The sequence below is a fragment of the Bactrocera latifrons genome, unplaced genomic scaffold (assembly GCF_001853355.1).
Source record: "Bactrocera latifrons isolate USDA-ARS-PBARC rearing strain unplaced genomic scaffold, ASM185335v1 scaffold_53, whole genome shotgun sequence".
NCBI classification, from domain to species: Eukaryota; Metazoa; Arthropoda; class Insecta; order Diptera; family Tephritidae; genus Bactrocera; species Bactrocera latifrons.
This window is the reverse complement of record NW_017537190.1, coordinates 541,515-562,894: the sequence shown is the minus strand read 5'-3', so window position 1 is coordinate 562,894 and position 21,380 is coordinate 541,515. Positions and strand designations below refer to the sequence as shown.

The following is a 21,380-nucleotide window of genomic DNA, read 5'->3' as shown; positions in this document are numbered from 1 at the left end:
TATATATTTTTTTTTAATATTTATTATCATCTGACATTATAACTATTTTGCTGTTGTTTTTGTACATGAATCACTTTTTGAACTTTGAACACACCATAAATGGATACTTGGCAATCACAGTCGCTGTACCGTTAACAATGCGTCCATCGGGAAAACAAGATCCCACGCTGAAGAGAGCAAAAATAATTATCGCATGCCGAGTCCACATTGTATTTCGTTCATTTATCAAATTAAGTTCTGGACAGAAACCGCACATTTATCTAACTAACGGATTTTGGTGTTTGCGTCGAACTTTTATAAGCAACCAAACAATTTTTTTTTTTACCTAAAAGAAGAGGCATGCATTGAAGGACATTATCAGCGCTCTGATTTATTGTTACATATTAAAAATATATATTTAAAGATAACTTTTTCATATATTTTGCAACGGTTCACTGGCGAGGTAGGCATTTCATTTATTTGTATTTCTCAAAGCAATATTTCAATGCCGACTTTTGATTAGATATACACATGAGGCTGTCAAAGATATAAAATTAGTAATAAATATAATATTTGTTTAGCAACAATTTAATAATAATGAAATGTTTAAAAATTATAACAGACTGGCGCCTGAGTTCAAATTTCGTTTGTCAGTTTGTGTTCAACCAAATGACATTAAGCCCGATAATAAACAAATATCAGATAAAAATTGTTGTTATTTCCGCACTTCCGTTGTGACGAAGCTCCTGTGCTACATATGTGTGACATGCACATTTTTTATCGGACAACAGACTTAATGATAATGGACAATGTCGAGAGCTTTGAAAGCAAAATACGTTATTTTGAGTGAAATGCTCTTAAGGTTTGTCAGCGAGTTCCAAGTTGATAACATTTCGAAACTTTCTGAGAAATTTTAATAAATGACATTGCACTTTGAGCTTGTAGAGTACAGCAAATAGCATCTAACTATATTATTAGCATTTAGATAATACGTAAATAATATGTATGTAAATAAACAAACTGTGCCAAGCTGAAAGCACAGTATAGACGCGAAGGACTGTTTATTCAAGAATGACAAAGTTTATGACAGTTTCGATCCGCTCTTTTTTTTTTTTTTTTATCTGACAGGAACTTTTGGCTTGTTTTAAGAATTGATAACCGGTGGTAGGTGCAGATGGAGATAACATTCCTTCTCCAATGGTAACAATTAATTAATATGGGATGGGTTAGATACTAAGAATTGAAGAGGGAAGCGAGACGTATTTGCAGAGAAAAAGAGTAAGAGGTTGAAATGCGTGAGTAGGAAGAGCTTGACAAGCTTGCCTACAGTGGTAAAGCTCGAAACAAAAGGTTTCAGGACCGGGGCGTATGCTTATAGAACCCATAGAGGTGATCTAGTAACCGATGCCCAGCACATACTAAAATTATGGAGGGAACACTTCTCCAGCCTGCTGCCCGATTCCTCAATCGATGACGACGCAGCATTTCGTATAGTAATTACTCGTCTGAAGAACAACAAAGCGGCGGGGGTCCATGGATTGTCGATCAAGCCATTCAAAGATGGCTTCTTTGCAGAATATGGGCGGATGAAAACATGTCCTCAATATTCGGAGAGATGCAATGTCCGGCGAAATACTAGCACTGGAGATATACGACTGCAGCGACATCTTATTTATATACGAAAAAACTTTTTCGACTAAGCAACATTACTTCTTAGGCAGCGATATGATTTTGCACTTTTGTACGTTGCCCAGGTATATGGGTAGTTTTACTGATAAAAGTGAGTACTTGTTATAACATATTGCCATTATTTTACAATTTATTGTAATATATAAATTTTTTATTGATTATAAACTTTTATAATTGTAATCATTTTTTTCTTGGAATGCTATCGATATATAATTTTAGCCGGGTTTTTTATAAATGTAATTTATGAACGTCGATAAGTATTAGTGAGCCATTATCTAAAATTTCATAAAAATTAATAAGCAAAGAGAAGCAATAGCAAAACAAGCTGTGAAATGTGAATATAAAAGTAACTCTAAATATTTGGGAATTACAATGCATCTCGGCAACCTTATTCCCAACTTTTTAGACGTCTCATAATCGATTTCCAACTCGAGCAAACATGGAGCAATAAAATAGTAATTATGAGCAAAGGCCTACTTTCTTGAATGACGTCACAAGCTAATGTGAGTTGCTGTCAAAAAACTTCCAAAAAAGCAAAGGACAAAATTGTTGTATCTCTCTTTACATTATTCTTGTACTTACGGTCTAGGTGATCTCAGTAAACTATTCCCCCACTACCAATTTAGTGGTATGTGTTCTTTGTGTCAAGAGCTCAATCAAAAGCTACTTCAAATATAACATAACCTTAAATATAAAATTTATGATCTTTCTATTTATTTCCCAAAAGCTAAATATAAAGCCATGGGAGCCTGGAACACCAGAAAACCTGCTAATACACTACAAAGCAGCCTGCAGACGCAGATTGAGAACACTTGGATCTATGATTCCAAATAAGCATCACATCGCTTCGCTAACACCTCGCAGCACATTGAATATGGAATGGATATCAGTATGCGCGGGCTAGGAAAGTCTTTATGTTCTAGGAGGGGGCACAATAGACCTAAAATCGCTGCGCATTCCTCGTTTATCAATATATTAAATCATGTTAATATCATAAAAACGAAATTGAATCATGTTCATCAAAAAATTATCACAAAAATTTTATTTGGATTGACTAACAGAGAAAAGAATTCAAATACATGATTCACAGTTCTCCCTAATCCAGTCAACGTAATGAGAAACCTTTGTGTATACACCTGGATATGGTGGTACTGTACATGGCTTAACACTCCAAGATACAATGCCCAATTGAACGTTGTCCTCAGAGAGCAGGGGACCGCCGGAATCGCCATTGCATTGACCCTTCCAACCTTCATCGACACCACCGCAAATATTGTCAACACTTGTCTCGTTCTCATGAAGTGTAATGCACTCTTCGTCGGAGTAGATCTTCAGACCAACTTCTTGCAAAGTGGATTGTATATAACCGCCAGTCTAGTAAGAACGAAAAAAAAGCGGGTTAACGTAGTAAGTTTATGTTTACCAGAAGAGAACAAACAATTCAACATACGCCATTCAAACCCCAACCGGCCAATACACCGCGCACACCCTCTGCAACCTGTGGTATCTCATAGTTCTGTGCTGGCAATGTAACTGGTGCAATGGTTTTATAATTGAACACCAACTGACCGAACAGCTCCAACAAAGCGACGTCATTTGTAATGTTGTAACTCGAATAGTTCTCGTGCCAAATGATGCGTTTCACTTTCGCCACATTAGCGCTTTGGGAACTGATCACTGTCGAGGCGTATTGTATGCTAATGGATGTGGGTCTGCCGCCGTAAACACAATGTGCTGCGGTGAGTATCCAACGTGGCGCTATGATGCTGGCACCGCATGAGTGGGAACCACTCGAACCGCGTAATGATACCTTGAAGAGTACAAATTAATTTCATTGTTTCACCACACAAACTTTTTTTAAGCAACAACACACCATAAATGGATATTTTTCTATGGTTGTGGCTGTACCATTGACGACGCGACCTTCAGGGTAGCAGTAGGCCACGCCCATCAACGCGAACAACACTAATGCATACCGAGTCCACATGACAGAAGATGTAGAATTAGTTCCTTAAAAAATGTTACCTAAAACTGACTTATTTCCACAGATCTGTGTCTTTTATAAACACGGCATTTGATCCGATTTCAAATTTATTCGTGATAAAAAGATTACAGTAACGTAAAAGCCCATAATTCACACGGAAAATACTGGGTAATTTAAATCTATTAACTGCTTGTGTCTTTAATGCGCGTAGACGATAAGCCATCGATAAGATGAAAAAAAACGACCTCACTCTTGATTATACCGAATCGTTTTCAAAGTCCCGATAAGATATCTTTGACAAATGAATTACAATAYCCCGTCAAGTGCTTGGGCGCAATCAGTGCTACAATTAAGATTACTTGCAACGAGCCAACACGATTGCCTTACCACAATTGGACTTTTTATCRTCTAGTATAATAAATTTGTTAGCAAAAGCAAGATCGTATCCAAAAATATTGCTAATGAACTGGATCAAGCAAGGTCTTCAATTTCATTYTCACTAGTTGATTGGTTGGTCTTTTGGGCGAGTACATTTCATTTGTATTTCTTTTTTTTTTCATATCGAATGGGAGACCAAATTTAAGTTCTTTATAACTGGGTAATTCACGTTGGTTCAAATCTAGTTTTTTGGGTCAWGTTCAAATCCTTCTTTGATACTTTCACGATGTAGCTCGAAAGTTTCATGTGTATACAGTAAAAATTGTTACCATTGCGAGAACCACTTCAGTGAGTACAAGAGAAGATCATATCCTCCAGATATCTCGACCATTCGCGATTTCTTTCCAGTTTTTTATACCAACCTTCTATACGCCTTCTTTGAGCTCGTCAATCCATTGTGACCGTGGTATGTTCCTTGCAACAACAAGTTTTGACAACAAGTTGATAAATATGTTATAATAATTTCAACTTTTATAAGTTGAGTTAGCACATGAGCTCTACTTTATACGCCACTGGGCTATAACATATACTRATCCAAACAAATTTTCGTAGAMTCTATCTTCCGAAGTTTTGTAGCTTGATTTTGTTATTTTCGAGTAGCGCCCATTTCTTATTGAGTAGTATTGACTTGAACAGGACATACACGAACGTGTATGATCGATTGTCTGCTTGTATTCTATCTTCGATGCTTGGGCTTCTTGAGCTATCGCTACTGTGGTCCAAACACAAGTAAGTAAAGACTCTTAAGATAAAGTATCATACGACCTAATAGATGAGAGCGTAAAGGGATCTATTCTATTAACGGTTCGGTCTCTTCCAAGCAATCTTAAATTATATTCCTCCATAACTTCTCTAATTACATTAATGGAGACCGCAATGAACTATCGAGAGAAAATGGTGATGCRAAATTATCAATCGAATATTAAGGAAATGACTTTTCTTTAACCATCTACTTAAGCTACTCGAATAGCCCTTCCTCGTATACAGAAACAACAGTGTTTTGTAGACGTTGATCGTTGATTTTAACTTCAAGGAGAATGACTATTTTTTTTGTATGAACCGGAACTTAAGTTGTGTTCCATTACTGAATTATCTGACTTTTGTTTTTTGTTATTTAGAAAGTTTCTTGAAGTCGAAGAAAGGCAAAGATAATGGCTTGAGATTAGGTTAGAGCTATATAGTGATCTAGTATAGTCGCCTACTTGAAGCGAAACCGCCTGCCAGGATCTTTTCAAGAGATCTTTCCGACATAAGACAATATGCCGACCAGACTTCGGATACAACTAACTTCAGACATTCACTGACCGCCATTCACAGCGGACTCAAAAAGACCTACACCGACTCCCTTTCGTTAACTTGCATACTTATAGTCAAACCACCACCCATTGCAAACGACGAGCTCGAGTTACCGCGAGAATCGAAAGTGCCACTTGCACAGCTTCGTTCTGGATACTGTAACCTGTTACTTCTACTAATTCGCTATCGAAACCGACATACCAAATATACATATGTACATATATCCAGCATGCAACGAGTGCCCGCATGACTCTAACCACATCTTTGCCTGCCTAGCTAACCCTACACATCTGACACATTTCTACCTATGGTACAACCCTTCGAAACAGCATGTTTCSTGGGGGCCTATTCTGTAACTCGATTCGAAATAAAATTTACTCGAATTCGGATTTTTTATATTCCGTAACTCGATTTTCGGATTTTCAAGCCAATTTTCGAATAAAATATTCGTTAGCTTTTGAGTTGTAGAGAGCAAAAATGAAAATTGTACGTATTTATTCTGGCACAGGGTGGTACAACTTTCGAAAAATTATAAAGTAGATCCGAATTTCGAATAGAATACATTTACGAATCGAGATACAGAATAGGGCCCCTGGACTTACCGTTGGATGAACTCGATGACAGCTTATTTGAATCTTACCATCTTAATGGGGACTAGTTAATCGTTACAACAACAACAACATGGCTCAGTGATGCATAAGGCAACAATGCTGTTGATTGCTATGGCAACTTTTTTATATGCGTAGGTTATAATAGCCTCGTTGCAAATAAAAATGCTCATATCCGTTGCATGGATAAAACTGTATATGTGTTTATATATTTAAGAATTGGAAAATTATTTAAATATTACTTCAATAAAAGCATAAATAGACTCTTAAATTCTAAAATGTGTGCAGAAAATGCAAAAATCAACATTAAGCAGATGCTATAAACTAAAACTAAGCGTATGCGCGCACATGAAATCCGCTGAGTGTGTTGGTGACGCGCATGGAATGTGTGGCTAAAACTGCAGCGCTGATGAATATACAAATGAAGTGTCATTAATTATGAGGTAATTTAAAAAAACAAAAAAAAAAAAATTTGAAAAATATTAAAGCGTTAAAGATCACAAAGTTCACAGACAAAATTACGAAAAACATTGGCATAAAAAAACTTAGACTATACATACATATATGCATACAAGTACATACATACATTAGGCTAAATGTAAAACAAAACAATAAGATGCATGCATTCTATATAATATAAAAAGATAAGCATATAGTTTAACTATGTAACTGTATAAGATGATTTCAAATTTTCTAATATACTTTGTGTGGATGTCTGCGCTTGCGCATCATTGCTTGGCATTGTTAAAAAAGTTTTTTGAAACAACTACTTTTATTTTTTGATTTGCTACTAACGCTAACAGTACATACCTATATAAACATATTTTCTATTCTGTTATAAATACACATACACATACATATGTATCATTTTATACATACATACATACATATACAAAATTTGTATAAAGCTACGAAAAAGCGTGAACACTATGCGCTGATTAAATTCGATTTAATCAATAACGATTCGCTTGGTTTAACTAGCACTGGCGTGTGTAGCACGACTTATGTTATTTTAAAAAAAAAAAAACTATACGCAATTTTCATTATACTAAGTACTACTGTATTGAACAGTGGCGCACCGATGTCAATTTCTGCTCGTCGACCATTTCCTTAGCAGACAGTATACTCTTAATGCTCTCAGCCTCCTTCATCCAGATTTCCAACTAAGAAATATTTGACAGTATTAAATTAAATTCCTTATTGCCATAAATAACAACGAATTACCTGTTGTAGCAGCAAGTTGCGGCGCTCGCCTTTCGGTTCGTTGTTTGTGAACGGCACCAGCATGCCCAAAGCGTTGGTGTAAGCCTCCAAAGCTGCCTTGAATTTACGTTCGTACAAATAAAGCTCGCCTTGGCGTCCGATTTCTAGCGCACTTTTCAATTGTGGACTCGAGTGTGAGAGCGCAACTAAGGCAAGTAATTTGCAATATTAAATTTCAATTAAATATAATTTAAATTAATTATAATTTTATTTAATCACAATTTTTATTTAATCACAATTTTAATTAAGTAAATTTTGTAAGCAAGGAAAACACTTACATAACTGCTTGTAACGCACATCTGGCTCCAGCACATCGGCTATGTTCGGCTGTGTCGTTTGCGCAGCAGAGCTGCTCGGCAGCTGCTCCTGTTGCTGGGAATGCACTTGTTTAGTTGTATGTAGATCTTTAGCCGCTGCAGCTTTATATTCAGCATCGATTAGAACATTTTTGATTTCTTCAGCGCGTTTGAGGTAGGTAAGTGCACGATTGCGCAAAGCCAAACGTTTGGTGGCATCTGCTTCCTCAGTGATGAGCGGCACAAAATATTGCAACGCGCTGCAGTATAAATAATAAGCCTCTTTATAATTTTGCTTTTCATCATATTCGACGGCTTTGGTGACAAGGTCGGAAGCCTTTTGTAAAGTCTATTAAAAAATGGTAATTAAAAATATATGAAAAAGATGTATGTAATAGAGCCTACATGTTCCGTGGGCAAAGTTTTGAGATCGATGAACGGATGTGCAAAAAACGAATCGAATGAAATACGTTTGGCAGGATCGTGTTCCAGTAAACGACAAAGCAGATCATGACACTCATTGCTAATGCTTGCATTCGCCGGTATGGTTATTTTCTCTGCATTGCGTATGCGCTGTAAAAGCTCTTCGATACTCTTGGAAGTGTATGGCGCTTTGCCAAAAAGGCATTCATATAAAATTACACCAATACTCCATAAATCGGCTTTGGCGTCATATTGATGTTTACGGACTATTTCCGGTGCCATATAAAGTGGTGAGCCCTTAAGTTGTTGATTGATCTCACCCAATTTCAAATGTTGCGCAAAGCTGGAATTTAAAAACAAAAATATAAATATATACACTTGTGTTTATGTATGTATATGTGTGGTTACCCGAAATCTGCCACTTTTAATATCACATTTGGATTACGTGTTAATAATAAATTTTGTGGTTTCAAATCGAAATGACAGATATCATTTGCGCGCATATACTGCACCGCAGCTGCCAATTGACGCAGAAAAAATCGGCAAGTGGCCTCCGGTAATGATTTCTTCGAACGTATGAAGGCCGATAGATTGCCAGCATTACAAAATTCCAGCACAATGTAAATCTTCCTAAAAATATAATATTACAATTCATAAAAGGAATCATAAAAAAAATTATGCACATACTTATCATCCCAAAAGAAGTCTTGTAATGTCACAATGTACTTGTGGTTGAGTGAACGCAGTAGCCTTATCTCGGTAATAAGATTTTCGCGTGAACTATCCGATAGCGTGGACATTTCTACAATCTTAATGGCATGATAGCTGCGCTCCTTCTTGTGGCGTGCTTTGTAGACCGTTGAATAGCTACCAACTCCAAGCTTCTCCAGCAGGTCGTAGTCGGTGATGCGGGGCAGGGTCATGTTGAACGTGAACAAATTATGTCATATACCAACCCGCTAATTTTTGTTGACGCACACTACACTACACTTCACTTACTCCATTTGTTGTGGTCAATTTGTGAACAAAAAATATGCGCAAAGGAATAAAAACCAAAAAATATAAACGAAGAAATTGAAATGTTGATAATGCAATCAGCTGTTAATTGAAAACGTTGCCGTAGTATATGAAAACTGTTTACAATTTTTTAACTAATTGGAAAGGATCCAATAAATGTATTTTATATCTTATAATTTTAATACATATTTTCAAAATGTCAATATTTGTTATAAGACTCAATAAATATATTTTTAAAATGTTTTTCCTGTTACACACATCGAGATGTACTGCTCTAGCAAGTTATTTCGCATTTGTACAAATTTTATCCAACACTGAACTAATCGATTACTCTCTCGATAACAAAACTTATTAGACAATTGTCAAAGTGGAATTATTCACATTTCGTGGAGCGCATTTTTCATAAACAGTAATGGTTTAGTGGCTTATTTACTTTGTTTACATTAAAATTATACTATTAATATAAATTATTACAAAAACAGTGTATGGTGCACAAATATAACTACCAAAAATAATAATTAACTCATTAAAACTATTGAATGAATGCTATTTCTGTTTGACAACTTGCCACAGAGTTGGGGTGACGCCCTACCTTAATCAGCAAACAACATTAATTAATGCACAAAACAATTTAATGAAGTGATTCTAATCTATTTGCAGCCACACATTTTCTACATAAAAGTTATTTATTTAAACGAAAATCAAACGACCCAGTTGCAGCTACATTGCTAAGGCTTCAACATGAATTATGGCCGCAAAACACCGTCCACGTATCGCTCCAACCATTCGGTGTACTCCCACACTACTGGCAGGTCAGTTCACATTTTGAATATTTTGTTGGTACATAAATATGTAAATATGTGTTTTTTACTTTCCACCAGATCCTCGACAAATTTACATTCGATAAAATCGCGGTCCATGCGCTCGGTGCGCGTGCCATGGTATCAGCGCCCTATTTTGAAAAACAACCAATACATAGATATACAGAAGAATTCAATGCTAATTGGAATATTCGCCATTGTAAGTTTGCTAGATCAATATAAAAATAATATTTTTTCTTAATTACTAAAAACATTTTATATTGCAGTTTCTTGCACTTTTCACCATTGGCACTGCAATTTTCGATATCTACTGCCTAGCTATGGCTGCACCTGGCTCAACTCACTATGGTTACTATATAATCTCGTATGAATTTGTTTATGTCGGTAACAAACATGGTAAACAGCTCTATTGCAATATCTCAGTAATATAGACATGTTTATTTAATATTTTGTTATTTTTACAGTGCGCAACATGCTTATTGTGTTTGCCTTATTTTCTCTAATACTGGGAATAGTTATATTATTTACAAGTATTTTGCTTGTAATTGCACTTAGAAAGGTAAATGTGACTTTAGACAAAATATATACAAATAAATTATACTTTTCCTGTTTCTTTACGTTTACAACATGTTCTTTGTTAACATTAATTTTTCTTTTTACTCATCATACACACTATTTAATTTTCTTAACCGATTTCTTTTTGACTTCACTTCATCTACTAACATTCGTATTATTCCACAAGCTACTTAAAAAAGGAAAGAAACGAAAGCACTTCGTTTTCATACCGGTACGACGCATTAAATAAATATAGTACATACATTTCACATATTTAAACACAAGTTTTTATATTATTTGATTCACTTGCTTATGTGTGCGCGTACTATTTTAATGCAAACAATTTAGTAATTTAAGTATTTTTCTTTCATAGGAGTACGAGCGCAAAATTCTGCCTTGGTTAAACACATTTGCTGTGTTTACCATTTGGCGCTCATTAGCTTTGATATTCTTCGCAATAGTTAACGATTTGATTTTCGCTTACAATATTCTTATGGTATTGCTATGGAGTATCGCTTTAGTCGTTTGCATCTATGGCTGGTGCGTGGTGTACTCATTATTCCTCGAGTTGACCAACTTGACGAAATTGGAGGATTTGGCACATTTACGCGTAAGCAGCATGAAATTCTGAAATAATTCAAACATTAGTGTACAAAATATTTTTAAATAAATTATAGATGGGCACGATGGCTTCCTTGCATGCATCAGCTGCGAACTCATTAGCTGGTTCTCGTCCAACTACACCGCACAGCACCGTATCTACTATGCCTGTGGGTTAAAATACACTTAACAAAGCAATTAGCAACGAAAATATTTTTTCTACTTTTCCGCAACGCATCATGACTATATCAGTGCAAATGTATACCGTCCAAAATTCTTAGATTTACATATAAATATATATTTTTTACACAACATGTTAGACACGAATCTCAACATTCCACATGTATTCATTTTTTTAAATATATACCTATATACTTAAAATATAAGCTAGAAGCTCGAAATATAATAGCATAAGTGTATTAAGAACATGTAATTTAAAAACAGTGCCTTAGAACTTCTACATATCTGTTATGTACAATTTATACAAGAAAATCATTTTTTTACAATTGAAAAATCATAATTTGTATGCAGTAATGTTAAACTTTAATTGTTAAACAATTATTCTTAAAATTAATAAGCATAAAAACATCATTCCACAGATTTGTATAGCTGACAAAAGTATTTATGAAATTTAAGCACATTTAACCGTCCAATTCACATTTTATTGTGTCGATTTTTTTTTAAATAAATTTGTAAAATTTAATAAAAACTCAGTTTTCATATATTATACATTATATTAATTGAACTACAATAATATCCGGGGTATTCGACAAATTGCAATTTGCAATAATAAGAGCATCTTTAAATCAGGGAATTATATTAAAATATTTGTAAACAATGACAAAAGTGATTGTCAATATCAGCTGATAAGCTGGCATACACTTCTAAATAAATATAAAATAAAATTACATATTTCAAGGAATACTAACAAAAATTGCGGACACCTTAAAAAACACAAATTATTACGGGATCGTTACAAACCTCAGATTTTAATAAAAGAACTTTATATAGAAGCTGTAGCCTCCAGTTCAACTGTGTTATTTCAAGAATAAAAAAGGAGCTGACAAAAAAACAAAAAGGAAGAAGTTGTTCTAAGACAACGCGTCCATGACAATCGCATTCATATAACTAGAGTAGAAAGAACGCTAATGTTCCCTCCGCAAAATACTATAGAATTACTAAACGAACAAGGAAAACGTTAATTTCGTTTGCATCCTTCGCGACAATTTGCATACAAGAATTCGATTTTCATCGGTTTGTTCGGAGATTGTACTGTATTTTTTTACATTAATCCATGCCGCATTTTGTGAAGAAACCTCGTCAAATAAACCCGTTTTCCATGGCCCTATTTTGATAAATTAGTTTGAACGACAACTAAATCTAAATGCTAGAGGTCAAATAAGCGGCTTTAGATGAGAAAATATCGTGTGAAAATATCCAGATCGACATCTCAAACTGAGGTCGGACTGACTTGGCTAAATCGACTCAGCTCGTACGGTTAATCCTATACATATATAAAAATGTTATAGTCTCCTGCGTTTCCTTCTAAGTTTTACAAACATCGTAGTTAACGTAATATATTCTAAAATTTCTGTCAAAACTTCAATAAACAATCAAGACTCACCAATAATTAGCAAAATAAACGTTAATCCAACACAGAAATAACACTTTTAACGGTACTTGATTTTTTATTAGAATTTAATATGGTTTTACACTAAACTTACGCGAAATATAAACAAATTGTACGAATTGCTGTGGACTATAACAAGTATTTATGGAATTGTGTACTTTTTCATAAGTAAATTAAAGAAAATAAATTCTTACATTAAATTAAACGTGACGGCAAGTGTAGGACCGGAGGTCTAACAATTACTTTACTTTATACGGTGGATGGGTTTTTAAGCACAATATTATATAAATTTTCAGTGACGTTTACTACAAAAACATTATTGCGAAATCCGGTACTCAAAAAAAAACAGCACAGGTGCTGGCGCTTCATGTCGCTCATAATGGTTTTAGTTTTCGATACACAATTTCACTTCTGGTTGTTATGGTTTTGTAGTAAAAATCACCGTTAATTCGCACAAATATTTCTCGAAAGTCACCTAAATGAGTAGCCATTTCAAATTTATAATTCAAAACTGCTTGCAATTATAACATTTTTCTTCTTTTTCTTTCACTAAAACTAAACATAACTTTACTTCTTCATTTTAAAGGTCATTCAATGTCATTTAGCCATGATTAATTCATTATTATCGCTGGCATTCACTTTAGCCAAGTCCTCCACCAGCGTGTCGAGCAGTGCCCGCAGCTCTTGTTGTGCAAATTCCTGTGGCAATGGTAGGCGTTCCAATGCAATCTTTATAATCAAACATGGATTCAACACGGGACAGACAAGCAATACGCCGCGCACGAGACAAGCGAGATTTTGCGCGATCTCACTTTGACATAGACGGTGTTTGGCCGTGGGGCAGGGCAAGAGATTAATGCGTGAACATAAATCAGCCAACTGTGGTTTCAAATTCTCCCAACGTGCCTCGATATCCGCCTCCGTCTTTAGCGATTTCAAACTCTTGAACTGCATGGGAATGGAAAGCGCGAAATTAATGAGTTTACAAGAATAAAAATAAAAAAATTATGTGAACTTACCTTCTCATTAATATCGATAAAATCTAAGAAGATTTGTCCCTGACTCGACCAATTGGGTACTTTTATGGTTTTACTTGCCTCGGCACCCTCGAACTGGCTCAACAAATCATGTAAATAGTCGAGGTTGTCTGTGTGTGACAAAAAACAAATAATTAGCTCAATTTATACTAAAGAACTTGCTGCCGTACTTACCATTAATAATTGCATCGGGTGCGAGATGTTGGAAGATGACTTCATGCGCCAAAGCCCATTGTTTGGCCTTTAGCAAATATTTTGCTTGCAATTGGTAATTGCCAATAGCGCCTGCTTTCACTGCTTTAGCATAGTCAATCCATTTCTCTGGCACGCCCAAATTATTGATAACGAATTTCTCCTTCTCCGACAGCGCGACATCTTTGGAAACACACACATAACGGTAAAGTACATTCTGTACAGACAATTCACGTTGATTGCGATCTTTTATATGCAATAACACGAAAATGGCCCATTCCCAGAGGTCATTACACTCCAGTTGACTGGCGAAGCCAACATGCAATTGACTTTCGCTTAGCTCGGAACAGTGACGATAACCGATGGCCTCCAAAGTTTGCAGCAGTAACCAGCTGCAAGAAGAAAAATTAGTAAAATAATACAATTTCGATTTTATCGGATTATTATTATGCATACCTCAAGCGATAGTCCATGGGATCGGCGGTGTGCGTGGCTGGATTCAGCAGACTCTCCATTGGATGACTGCGTTTGGAGTAAAGCTGCAGCAAGTGGTAGCGCAAATCGTAAATCACGTGTTTTTCATTTAAATTAGTCTTGTCCATATAACATGGCGTTGGCGGCATTGAGTAGAACTCCTCCGACTTGAATGACTTATCGTAGGCCAGAAGAGCGTCGGTTATGGATGCAGTGGGCGATGAGAGATACCACAATTGAATCTGTAAATAAAGGATTTTTTGGGTATTTTCTTTTTTTTTTATTTTTTAAATTAATTTTTCACTTTTTCATTTTTAATTTTTTTTTCTAATTATTATAATTTTATTTTTTTTTTAGTATTATCTTTTTAATTAGGTTTGATTTATTTTTTGTAATTGTTTTTTAAAAAAATATCTACGTACAATACAACAACAATGCACTCACCGCCAGCACTTTGATCCATTCAATGCCATCCAAGGTGTTGATGGGTCCATGTCCGGAATCCATTAGCGCCACCCCGGCTACCAGCATGTATAACTTCAAACGTTCTAATTGTATAAATTTGTCGGCTTCATTTTTGTGCCACGCGGCCAATTGATCTTCCATTAGCTGACGCACAGTGGGTCCGGATGAGAGTTGTGACAGCAATAAGGACAGATTCACATCGTCGTAACGCACAGCCAGCTCACATGCTTCGTTTACTTTGTGGCACATCACCAGATCCAACAAGTGATCGAGATACGTGTTTTTGGACACACTCTTCGTGAGTAAATCTTTCTCGGTTAAGGTATTCTCCAACCATTCGGAGAGTAAATTGCGTCGACACATAACGGCAAAATGCGAAGCTGGTTCGCGTCCCTCCAACTCTTCATGCTCACCCCATAATGCCAAGCACAGTGACCACACCGAAACGGCGTACTCCTCCAGTGGACTCAAATTTATTTGTTTGATTGCTTCGTCGAGATGTTTCACAATCAAATCGGTGCCATTGTCCGACTTTATCCAAGGACATTCACTGCCCTCAATATCTTCTTGCAGAGAGTTATGCAATTGCAGCTCTAAATGTGTGACAATGCTCTCTTTGAAGTGTTCATAGTGCATGACTGAGGATATTTTGACGTGCTGCAATACAATGCCGCTGAAATCGTTTGAGCCACGACCCTTGAATATATATGGTGCGGCATCGTAGAGGTGTTCATCTGCGAAATGAAAAAAAAAAACTATGAAAAATGGATTCTTGACCACAAAGCTTAAAACATCAGCAACAACAAAAACACAACAACAGTAACAAAAATCACAACAGCTAAATCCACAACAAAAAAATTTCACAACAAATTTTACAAAAGTAACAAACTGCACAACAACAAATTTCAGAAACACAAAAATTCACATCAACAATAAAATTCACAACAACATCAACAAAAAAATATCACAACATCAACAAGAAAATATCACAACATCAATAACAAATATTCACAAAAATATTAGCAACAAAATTCACAACAGCAACAAAAATCAAAACAGCTAAATCCACAACAAATTTTACAAGAGTAACAAACTGCACAACAACAACAAATTTCAGAAACACAAAAATTCACCACATCAACAATAAAATTCACAACAACATCAACAAGAAAATATCACAACATCAATAACAAATATTCACAAAAATATTAGCAACAAAATTCACAACAACGAACAAGTAAGACTATTACTTTGCACTTCACGGTCCAGATTCTTGTGTGTAGATGGCACAATAAGCGTGTTCTGTGGACCAAAGCCCAGTTTAAAGCGACGATAGTTATGAATGCCCAAATCCGCTGCCCATATGCCTTTTAATTTAAACGCCAGTGAATTTGCAATTGGCACTTGCTGCGCTAGCCCTTTCACAATGGCCACTTTGGGTCTCACGGAGAATTTCGGCAATTTAACCACTTGCAGGGGCGCTGTTGAGTCACTGCCTGCGGCGGGCGTCGATCTCTACAAATAAAAAAATAAGGTTATGAGTAGAGCTTCACTATCCATAAAACCACAAGCAATAATTTACCTCGGTGTCAATTTCGCGCATAATACTCATAACGGAACCCGACGAAGATGGTGGCAATGGCGAGTTCTGCATAACGAAATCCAATTGACTTGATGCTTCCGATAGGGCACCGCCAAGACCAGCTTCCTTCCACAGGGAATTCTGCGATGAAGTGCGCATATCTTGCAGATGTTTTCCAAATAAGCCGGCGCGACGGCTCCGATTGCGATTAAAATCAGAGTAATTATTTTCAAGCTCGGCGCCAGTGCCCTCTGACTTATTGTCCAAATCGTCGTCGCCGAAGAAAGAAGCCTTCATCAATTGCAGCTTGTGTGAGTCGGTGCCGGCTTCGCGCGCCAAAAAAGCTGTTGGGCTAGTTACGCGTGGAATTTGTTGTTGTTGCGCTTCATATAACGAATAATCGTTGCCATTTGCTTGGAGAAATTCTAATGCAAATAATAAATTATATCCAAATAAAATTATAAAAAAAAAAAAACAAAAAATACGTACGTGTCTTATCCATCAACATGAACTCGGCGGACGCATCCATGGGATAAAAATTTCCACTAGCGGATGCGAGACTTTTTGGATCTAGCGCACGTGCAGCATCCTCGGAAATCTGCGAATCACAAGAAAATAATTTGGAATTGTTTGGACGCTGTTTCTATATTTATATTTATTCTGCTAAATATTTACCTTTTGGGCATTCTTCAAGGCCGCCATTGTAATTTTATCAGCTGCAGCGACGTTGGCTGCTGCAACTTGGCCTGCTACCACAGCTGTTGCACCTTGGGCACCTGCTGCCACACCCATCTTTGCTTTTTTCGGATCCGTTGGCACACCATCGTCCTCTTCATCGCTGTCGTTGAGCCCATATTTTGAGAAATGTTTCACCCGAAACACCCAGCTACCCGTTTCCGGACGATATTCTATGAAACGTGTATCATTTTTATCACAAACTCTGCGCAATTTTGCTTCCCAATCCATATCGGCCAGACGCACTGGATCCTTAATGGGCTCGTGCTTGGTTTTGTCATGCGGCCAAACTTGATCCAAAGTCACCTGCGCTTCGCGGTTTAAGCCGTTGCCAATGGGTGGCTTATTGTCATCATCAGGATAAATGATAATTTCCTTGTTTCGGAAGTGTACTACAGCGAAAACAAAATGTTTGTTATTAATTTATCTCCCTGAAAAGTCCAAAAACTACAGGCTTACCGATTTCATCCAGATTTAAGCCGGCCACGTCCATTTCCTTGCCGAAGTACACATTTCCATATCCCTCGCGGCCCACCGTAAAGTTGGGCACAATACAAGACCCATCCTCGGCAAGATAAGACTTGAGATCGTCCAGTGAAGGTATCGTATAGTAACTAAAATTCAGAATATGCCAATCAGAAAGTTCTCCTTAGTTTGTACTCTATCCTAACTTACCCGATGCGTCTCAGCGTAATGCCGGTAGGGTGTTCTTCGTATTCCTCTGTTGCTTCTTCGATAACCGAGCGCTCGTCGCCGGGATATGAGCGATTGGAGAATAAGCTTTCGTCATGATGTGCCGAAGCATCGCGACGTGACGTCTCGCGACTCGTTTGCTCTTCAAATGTATTCTCCAGCACTGTAGAAACAGATGGGCGTCCGATCGGTGTGCCCGTTGTACCGGCGCCACCCGTTGCGCGGTAAGTGTCCAAGGGTTTGCGTGGCACCAACTCAGAGAGTGTGCTATTCAGTGGAACAACGCTTTCAATGCTGTTATTCAAATTTTGTTGGCGCATTCGCTCCACATTATTGGGATGCAGCCAGGATTCGCGACGTCCTATATCACTTTCACGTCCAATTTGCGGCGCTGTCGTTGAAGTAGAGTATGCGGAAGATTTCGCTGCCTGCGATGTTGGTGGATCCAATGGTATTTGCCCAGAGAACGATTCGTTGCGAAGTGTGGATGTAGGGGGCTGAGCTACACCGCCCGACTGGCATTGTCCACCGTTGGTTAGGGAATTTTGCGTGGTTGTTTGTCTATTGGGACTAGTGTTGGTACTCGAGCTGTTGCCAACAACCGTATTTGCTGGCTTGGGTTTTATTATTAGTCGCTTGGCATTGGGTTTCAGGCTGAAGGTCTCCACACTCGAATCAAATTCCTCAAGACCCTCAAAAAGTGATTTTTTCGTTAACGCACTTGTGATTGGCTTAACGCGCACTACACTCGGACTGGAGCGAGTAGAAACCTTAAACTGGTTCATTGTTGTCTCGAGTATTGCCTTTTGCGCGGCGGGATTTGTGGCGCGTGTGGCATCTGTTTCGTCGCTTCGTTTCAAGTCTTTGAAAATTGGATTATCGCCGTAAGGGGATGTGACCTTCGCCAATATTTGTTGATGAATAGGCGGTTGCTGCTGTTGTTGGTTACCGCCAAGGCCTCCCAACGACATATTTCCACCACCGAGAGTACTCGAGCCAAAGCCACCACCTAAAGTGCCACCGGTACCAAAAGCGCTAGCACCGCCACCACCAAAGAGCCCACCAGTTGTGTTTGCGGCACCCTGGCCAAGAGTGGAACCGAAAAGTCCACCGGGTTTAGCGGCAGCATTTCCAAACAATGAAGTGCCAGTGGAGCCGCTGTTAAAATTCAATGGTGCTGTGGAAGTTTGTGTGCCAAATGCCCCAAATCCAGTAGTTGCGGGTTTATTTAGTGTAGAATTAAATAATCCTCCACTTGTGTTTCCAAGTGAAAAATTTGTGAAACCTGTATTGGCTGTGGATGTTGCGCCAAAAGCAGGTGCAGCGCCGAAACCGGTTGCAGCGGGTTTGGCACCAAACAATCCGGTGCCGGCGGTACTTGTTGCTGCAGTGCCAAATCCACCAAAGCCAGTCGTACCTGCCGATGATGTTCCTAGGCCGAACGCGGGTTTATTAGCATCAGCGGCGGGTGCGCCGAACAGCGAAGTTTGTTGCGCAGGAGCGGCGGCACCAAAGCCACCGAAAGCGGTGTTAGTTTGCCCGAATGCAGGCGCTGTTGTTGCTGCCGATGTTTGACCAAATAAACTTGGTTGTGTCTGTCCAAAAGCAGGCTTAGCGCCAAACAAATTAGAAGAGTCTGTTGTAGCTGCGCCAAAACCTGTGGTGGCTGGCGCTCCGAAAGGTTTGCCCAGAAAACTATTTTGCTGTGTGGTTGCGCCGAAGGCAGAGGTGTTAGTTTGACCGAAGGCACCGCCACCAAATAAACCTTTATTATCTGTTGCCGTAGCAGCTTGTTGGCCAAAAAGTCCGGTAGTTGGTTGAGCGGTTGCGCCAAAAAGACCGGTACCCGTAGCTGCTGGTTGAGTGGTTGAACTAAAGAAACCAGAAGTTGCTCCCGATGTGCCAGCTTGTGGACCTTTACGATTCGCCATATAATCTTCCAAACGCAATTCTTCCAAAGATTTGCCTTCGTACTCTTTCATGGCAGTAATGCAATGCTGTTTGGTATTCACATTATTTGGTTGGCCAGCTTTCATGAGCGTGTCGGTACCAATTGTAGGTTGATATTTTGCTATCGACGAGCCAGCATTAGCTCCCATCATCATAGTAGTGCCACTGCCAAAAACATTGCTTGTAGTTGGTTGCGTTTGACCAAATGAACCAAAACCAGATGTGCTAGTTGCAGCAGCTGGTTGACCAAATAATGATGAGGTTGGTTGCGCAGCTGTCTGCCCAAAGCCACCTAGCGTACCAGGTTTAACGGCGGATCCAAATGCAGATGTTGCTGATTGCCCGAAAACAGAGCTAATATTGGACGCTTGTTGCGGTGCGCCAAACATCGATGGTGTTTGTCCCGTTTGCTGGAATCCTAAATCACATTACAAAATATATTAATTCCGTTAGTTACATTTTGTTTACAAAACTAACCTCCAAAAGCTGGCTGAGCCGTCGTAGTGCTGCCGAAAGCCGAAGTAGTATTTGCAGCACCAAATAATCCAGTCGATTGAGGTTGCGTAGGGTTGGCACCAAACAATGAAGGCGTTTGCTGTTGTGTGCCAAAAGTAGGTGCAGCGCCAAAAGTTGATGTTGCCGGTTTTCCAAAGGCAGACTGGCCGAATGGTGAAGCAGTTGTCGTGCTGCTAAAACCACCGAAACCAGTGCCCGGCGTAGAGGTACCAAATGTGGGTTTAGTTCCACCAAACATTGTATTTCGTCACTAACTGCGCAATTTACCTAAAAAATGTAATCAAACAAAGTGCAACTTCTGACTCACAATAGTAAATTTCACAATGCATGCAACACGCTCCCCATGTGTGGTATGCAACAATCGAAGAAAACAAAAATTTTTAGTTGTCAAAATGGATCTCAAATTTTTAAAACGTGTTGCTTTAAAATATGCTTTTAGTTTCACTTACACAAATTATTTAATTTCTATTATAAAAATATTTAAATGCAATATACAAAAACCGTTTACAAGCAGAAAAATGGCGCTATTGCTCGGAGAATTTCTGCAAATTTGACATATCATACTGTGCTATTCGAGCATACAGTTATCGATAAAACACATGAGAATTCTGATTAATCGTTTTTGATATAAAATGAGCAAAGCAATTTCAATTGCACTCTATATCCAGTGAATGGTATTTATTACCATCTAACATTAGTTGCAGCATAACTAAAAATTAAAGGAAGTCATTACTGGGAGATTTGTTTTAATAAAAACTAGCATAAATGCCAAAAGAGAGAAAATATTAGCGAGCAATAAATCTTTTGGAATGCAGTTGTTCGAATAAAAAAAATTCATGGTTTTCTATATAAAAGTTTTGTCTACAAATTTGAAGCAGTGTAAGCCGCGCATATGTTTCCAAAATTTCTTCAATCTAATATTTTATTGCACAATAAATTGCAACACTTAACATATTGCGTGCTCTTTCTTACATTCAATTTCCAAGCAAATCAAATATTTGTTTAACTGTTCCCACATCGTAAGCAAAGGAAAGAATTTGTAGAGCAAAGCAAATAGCGCCACAAATTTATAGAACTGAAGGAAAATGCAACCATTCAGTCTTCCATACCCAAACGCAAAATTGAAGCAACAGACGG

General features: G+C 37.8%; 4 protein-coding genes across 5 annotated transcripts in view; 1 reads left to right on the top strand and 3 right to left on the bottom strand.

Annotated features, from left to right (window-relative positions):
• Positions 1-3,703, bottom strand: part of LOC108974092 (transmembrane protease serine 3-like) — a 4,790-nt gene extending 1,087 nt beyond the window's left edge. Inside the window, exons 1-4 of the mRNA XM_018941724.1 lie at positions 3,542-3,703; positions 3,119-3,478; positions 2,748-3,042; positions 95-255 (exon numbers count right to left, since the gene is read on the bottom strand). Coding sequence (XP_018797269.1) covers positions 95-255; positions 2,748-3,042; positions 3,119-3,478; positions 3,542-3,655 — 930 coding nt within the window. The 5' untranslated portion in view covers positions 3,656-3,703. The remainder of the gene's footprint in view (positions 1-94; positions 256-2,747; positions 3,043-3,118; positions 3,479-3,541) is intronic.
• A 3,234-nt stretch (positions 3,704-6,937) lies between these two features.
• On the bottom strand, positions 6,938-9,064 carry LOC108974105 (serine/threonine-protein kinase ULK3). Its single transcript, XM_018941741.1, has 6 exons — positions 8,664-9,064; positions 8,385-8,606; positions 7,959-8,319; positions 7,536-7,902; positions 7,219-7,403; positions 6,938-7,157 (listed from the first exon to the last, which is right to left on the bottom strand). Exons 1-6 carry the CDS (start codon positions 8,897-8,899, stop codon positions 7,050-7,052), a joined length of 1,479 nt encoding a protein of 492 aa, XP_018797286.1. The 5' UTR covers positions 8,900-9,064; the 3' UTR covers positions 6,938-7,049.
• A 297-nt stretch (positions 9,065-9,361) lies between these two features.
• On the top strand, positions 9,362-12,804 carry LOC108974133. 2 transcript variants are annotated; one of them, XM_018941795.1, is made up of 7 exons: positions 9,362-9,402; positions 9,654-9,805; positions 9,875-10,013; positions 10,081-10,210; positions 10,279-10,373; positions 10,743-10,979; positions 11,047-12,804. In XM_018941795.1, exons 2-7 carry the CDS (start codon positions 9,735-9,737, stop codon positions 11,146-11,148), a joined length of 774 nt encoding a protein of 257 aa, XP_018797340.1. In that variant the 5' UTR covers positions 9,362-9,402; positions 9,654-9,734; the 3' UTR covers positions 11,149-12,804. The 2 variants fall into 2 exon arrangements, with proteins under 2 accessions (XP_018797340.1, XP_018797341.1); XM_018941796.1 differs by having other exon boundaries at positions 9,385-9,408.
• On the bottom strand, positions 12,638-20,792 carry LOC108974132 (nuclear pore complex protein Nup98-Nup96). The gene is made up of 13 exons (XM_018941792.1): positions 20,693-20,792; positions 20,205-20,510; positions 17,760-20,145; positions 17,544-17,698; positions 17,025-17,476; positions 16,839-16,947; positions 16,350-16,774; positions 16,018-16,282; positions 14,747-15,501; positions 14,285-14,544; positions 13,811-14,220; positions 13,619-13,746; positions 12,638-13,547 (listed from the first exon to the last, which is right to left on the bottom strand). The coding sequence occupies exons 2-13, from the start codon at positions 20,479-20,481 to the stop codon at positions 13,197-13,199; spliced, it is 5,973 nt and encodes a 1,990-aa protein (XP_018797337.1). The 5' UTR covers positions 20,482-20,510; positions 20,693-20,792; the 3' UTR covers positions 12,638-13,196.
• Between the last annotated feature and the right edge of the window lie 588 nt (positions 20,793-21,380).

Bases quoted from the DNA above. Each gene is read 5' to 3' on its own strand.
- LOC108974132 (XM_018941792.1), bottom strand. From the start codon at position 20,481: ATGTTTGGTGGAACTAAACCCACATTTGGTACCTCTACGCCGGGCACT. The intron at 16,775-16,838 runs GTACGTATTTTT...TATTTGCATTAG, and splicing joins CATGTTGATGGATAAGACAC to AATTTCTCCAAGCAAATGGC. The intron at 15,502-16,017 runs GTAATAGTCTTA...TTCATTTCGCAG, and splicing joins TCTGGACCGTGAAGTGCAAA to ATGAACACCTCTACGATGCC.
- LOC108974133 (XM_018941795.1), top strand. From the start codon at position 9,735: ATGAATTATGGCCGCAAAACACCGTCCACGTATCGCTCCAACCATTCG. The intron at 9,806-9,874 runs GTCAGTTCACAT...ACTTTCCACCAG, and splicing joins TACTCCCACACTACTGGCAG to ATCCTCGACAAATTTACATT. The intron at 10,980-11,046 runs GTAAGCAGCATG...AATAAATTATAG, and splicing joins AGGATTTGGCACATTTACGC to ATGGGCACGATGGCTTCCTT.
- LOC108974105 (XM_018941741.1), bottom strand. From the start codon at position 8,899: ATGACCCTGCCCCGCATCACCGACTACGACCTGCTGGAGAAGCTTGGA. The intron at 7,903-7,958 runs GTAGGCTCTATT...ATTTTTTAATAG, and splicing joins AAACTTTGCCCACGGAACAT to ACTTTACAAAAGGCTTCCGA. The intron at 7,158-7,218 runs GTAATTCGTTGT...AATATTTCTTAG, and splicing joins GCAACTTGCTGCTACAACAG to TTGGAAATCTGGATGAAGGA.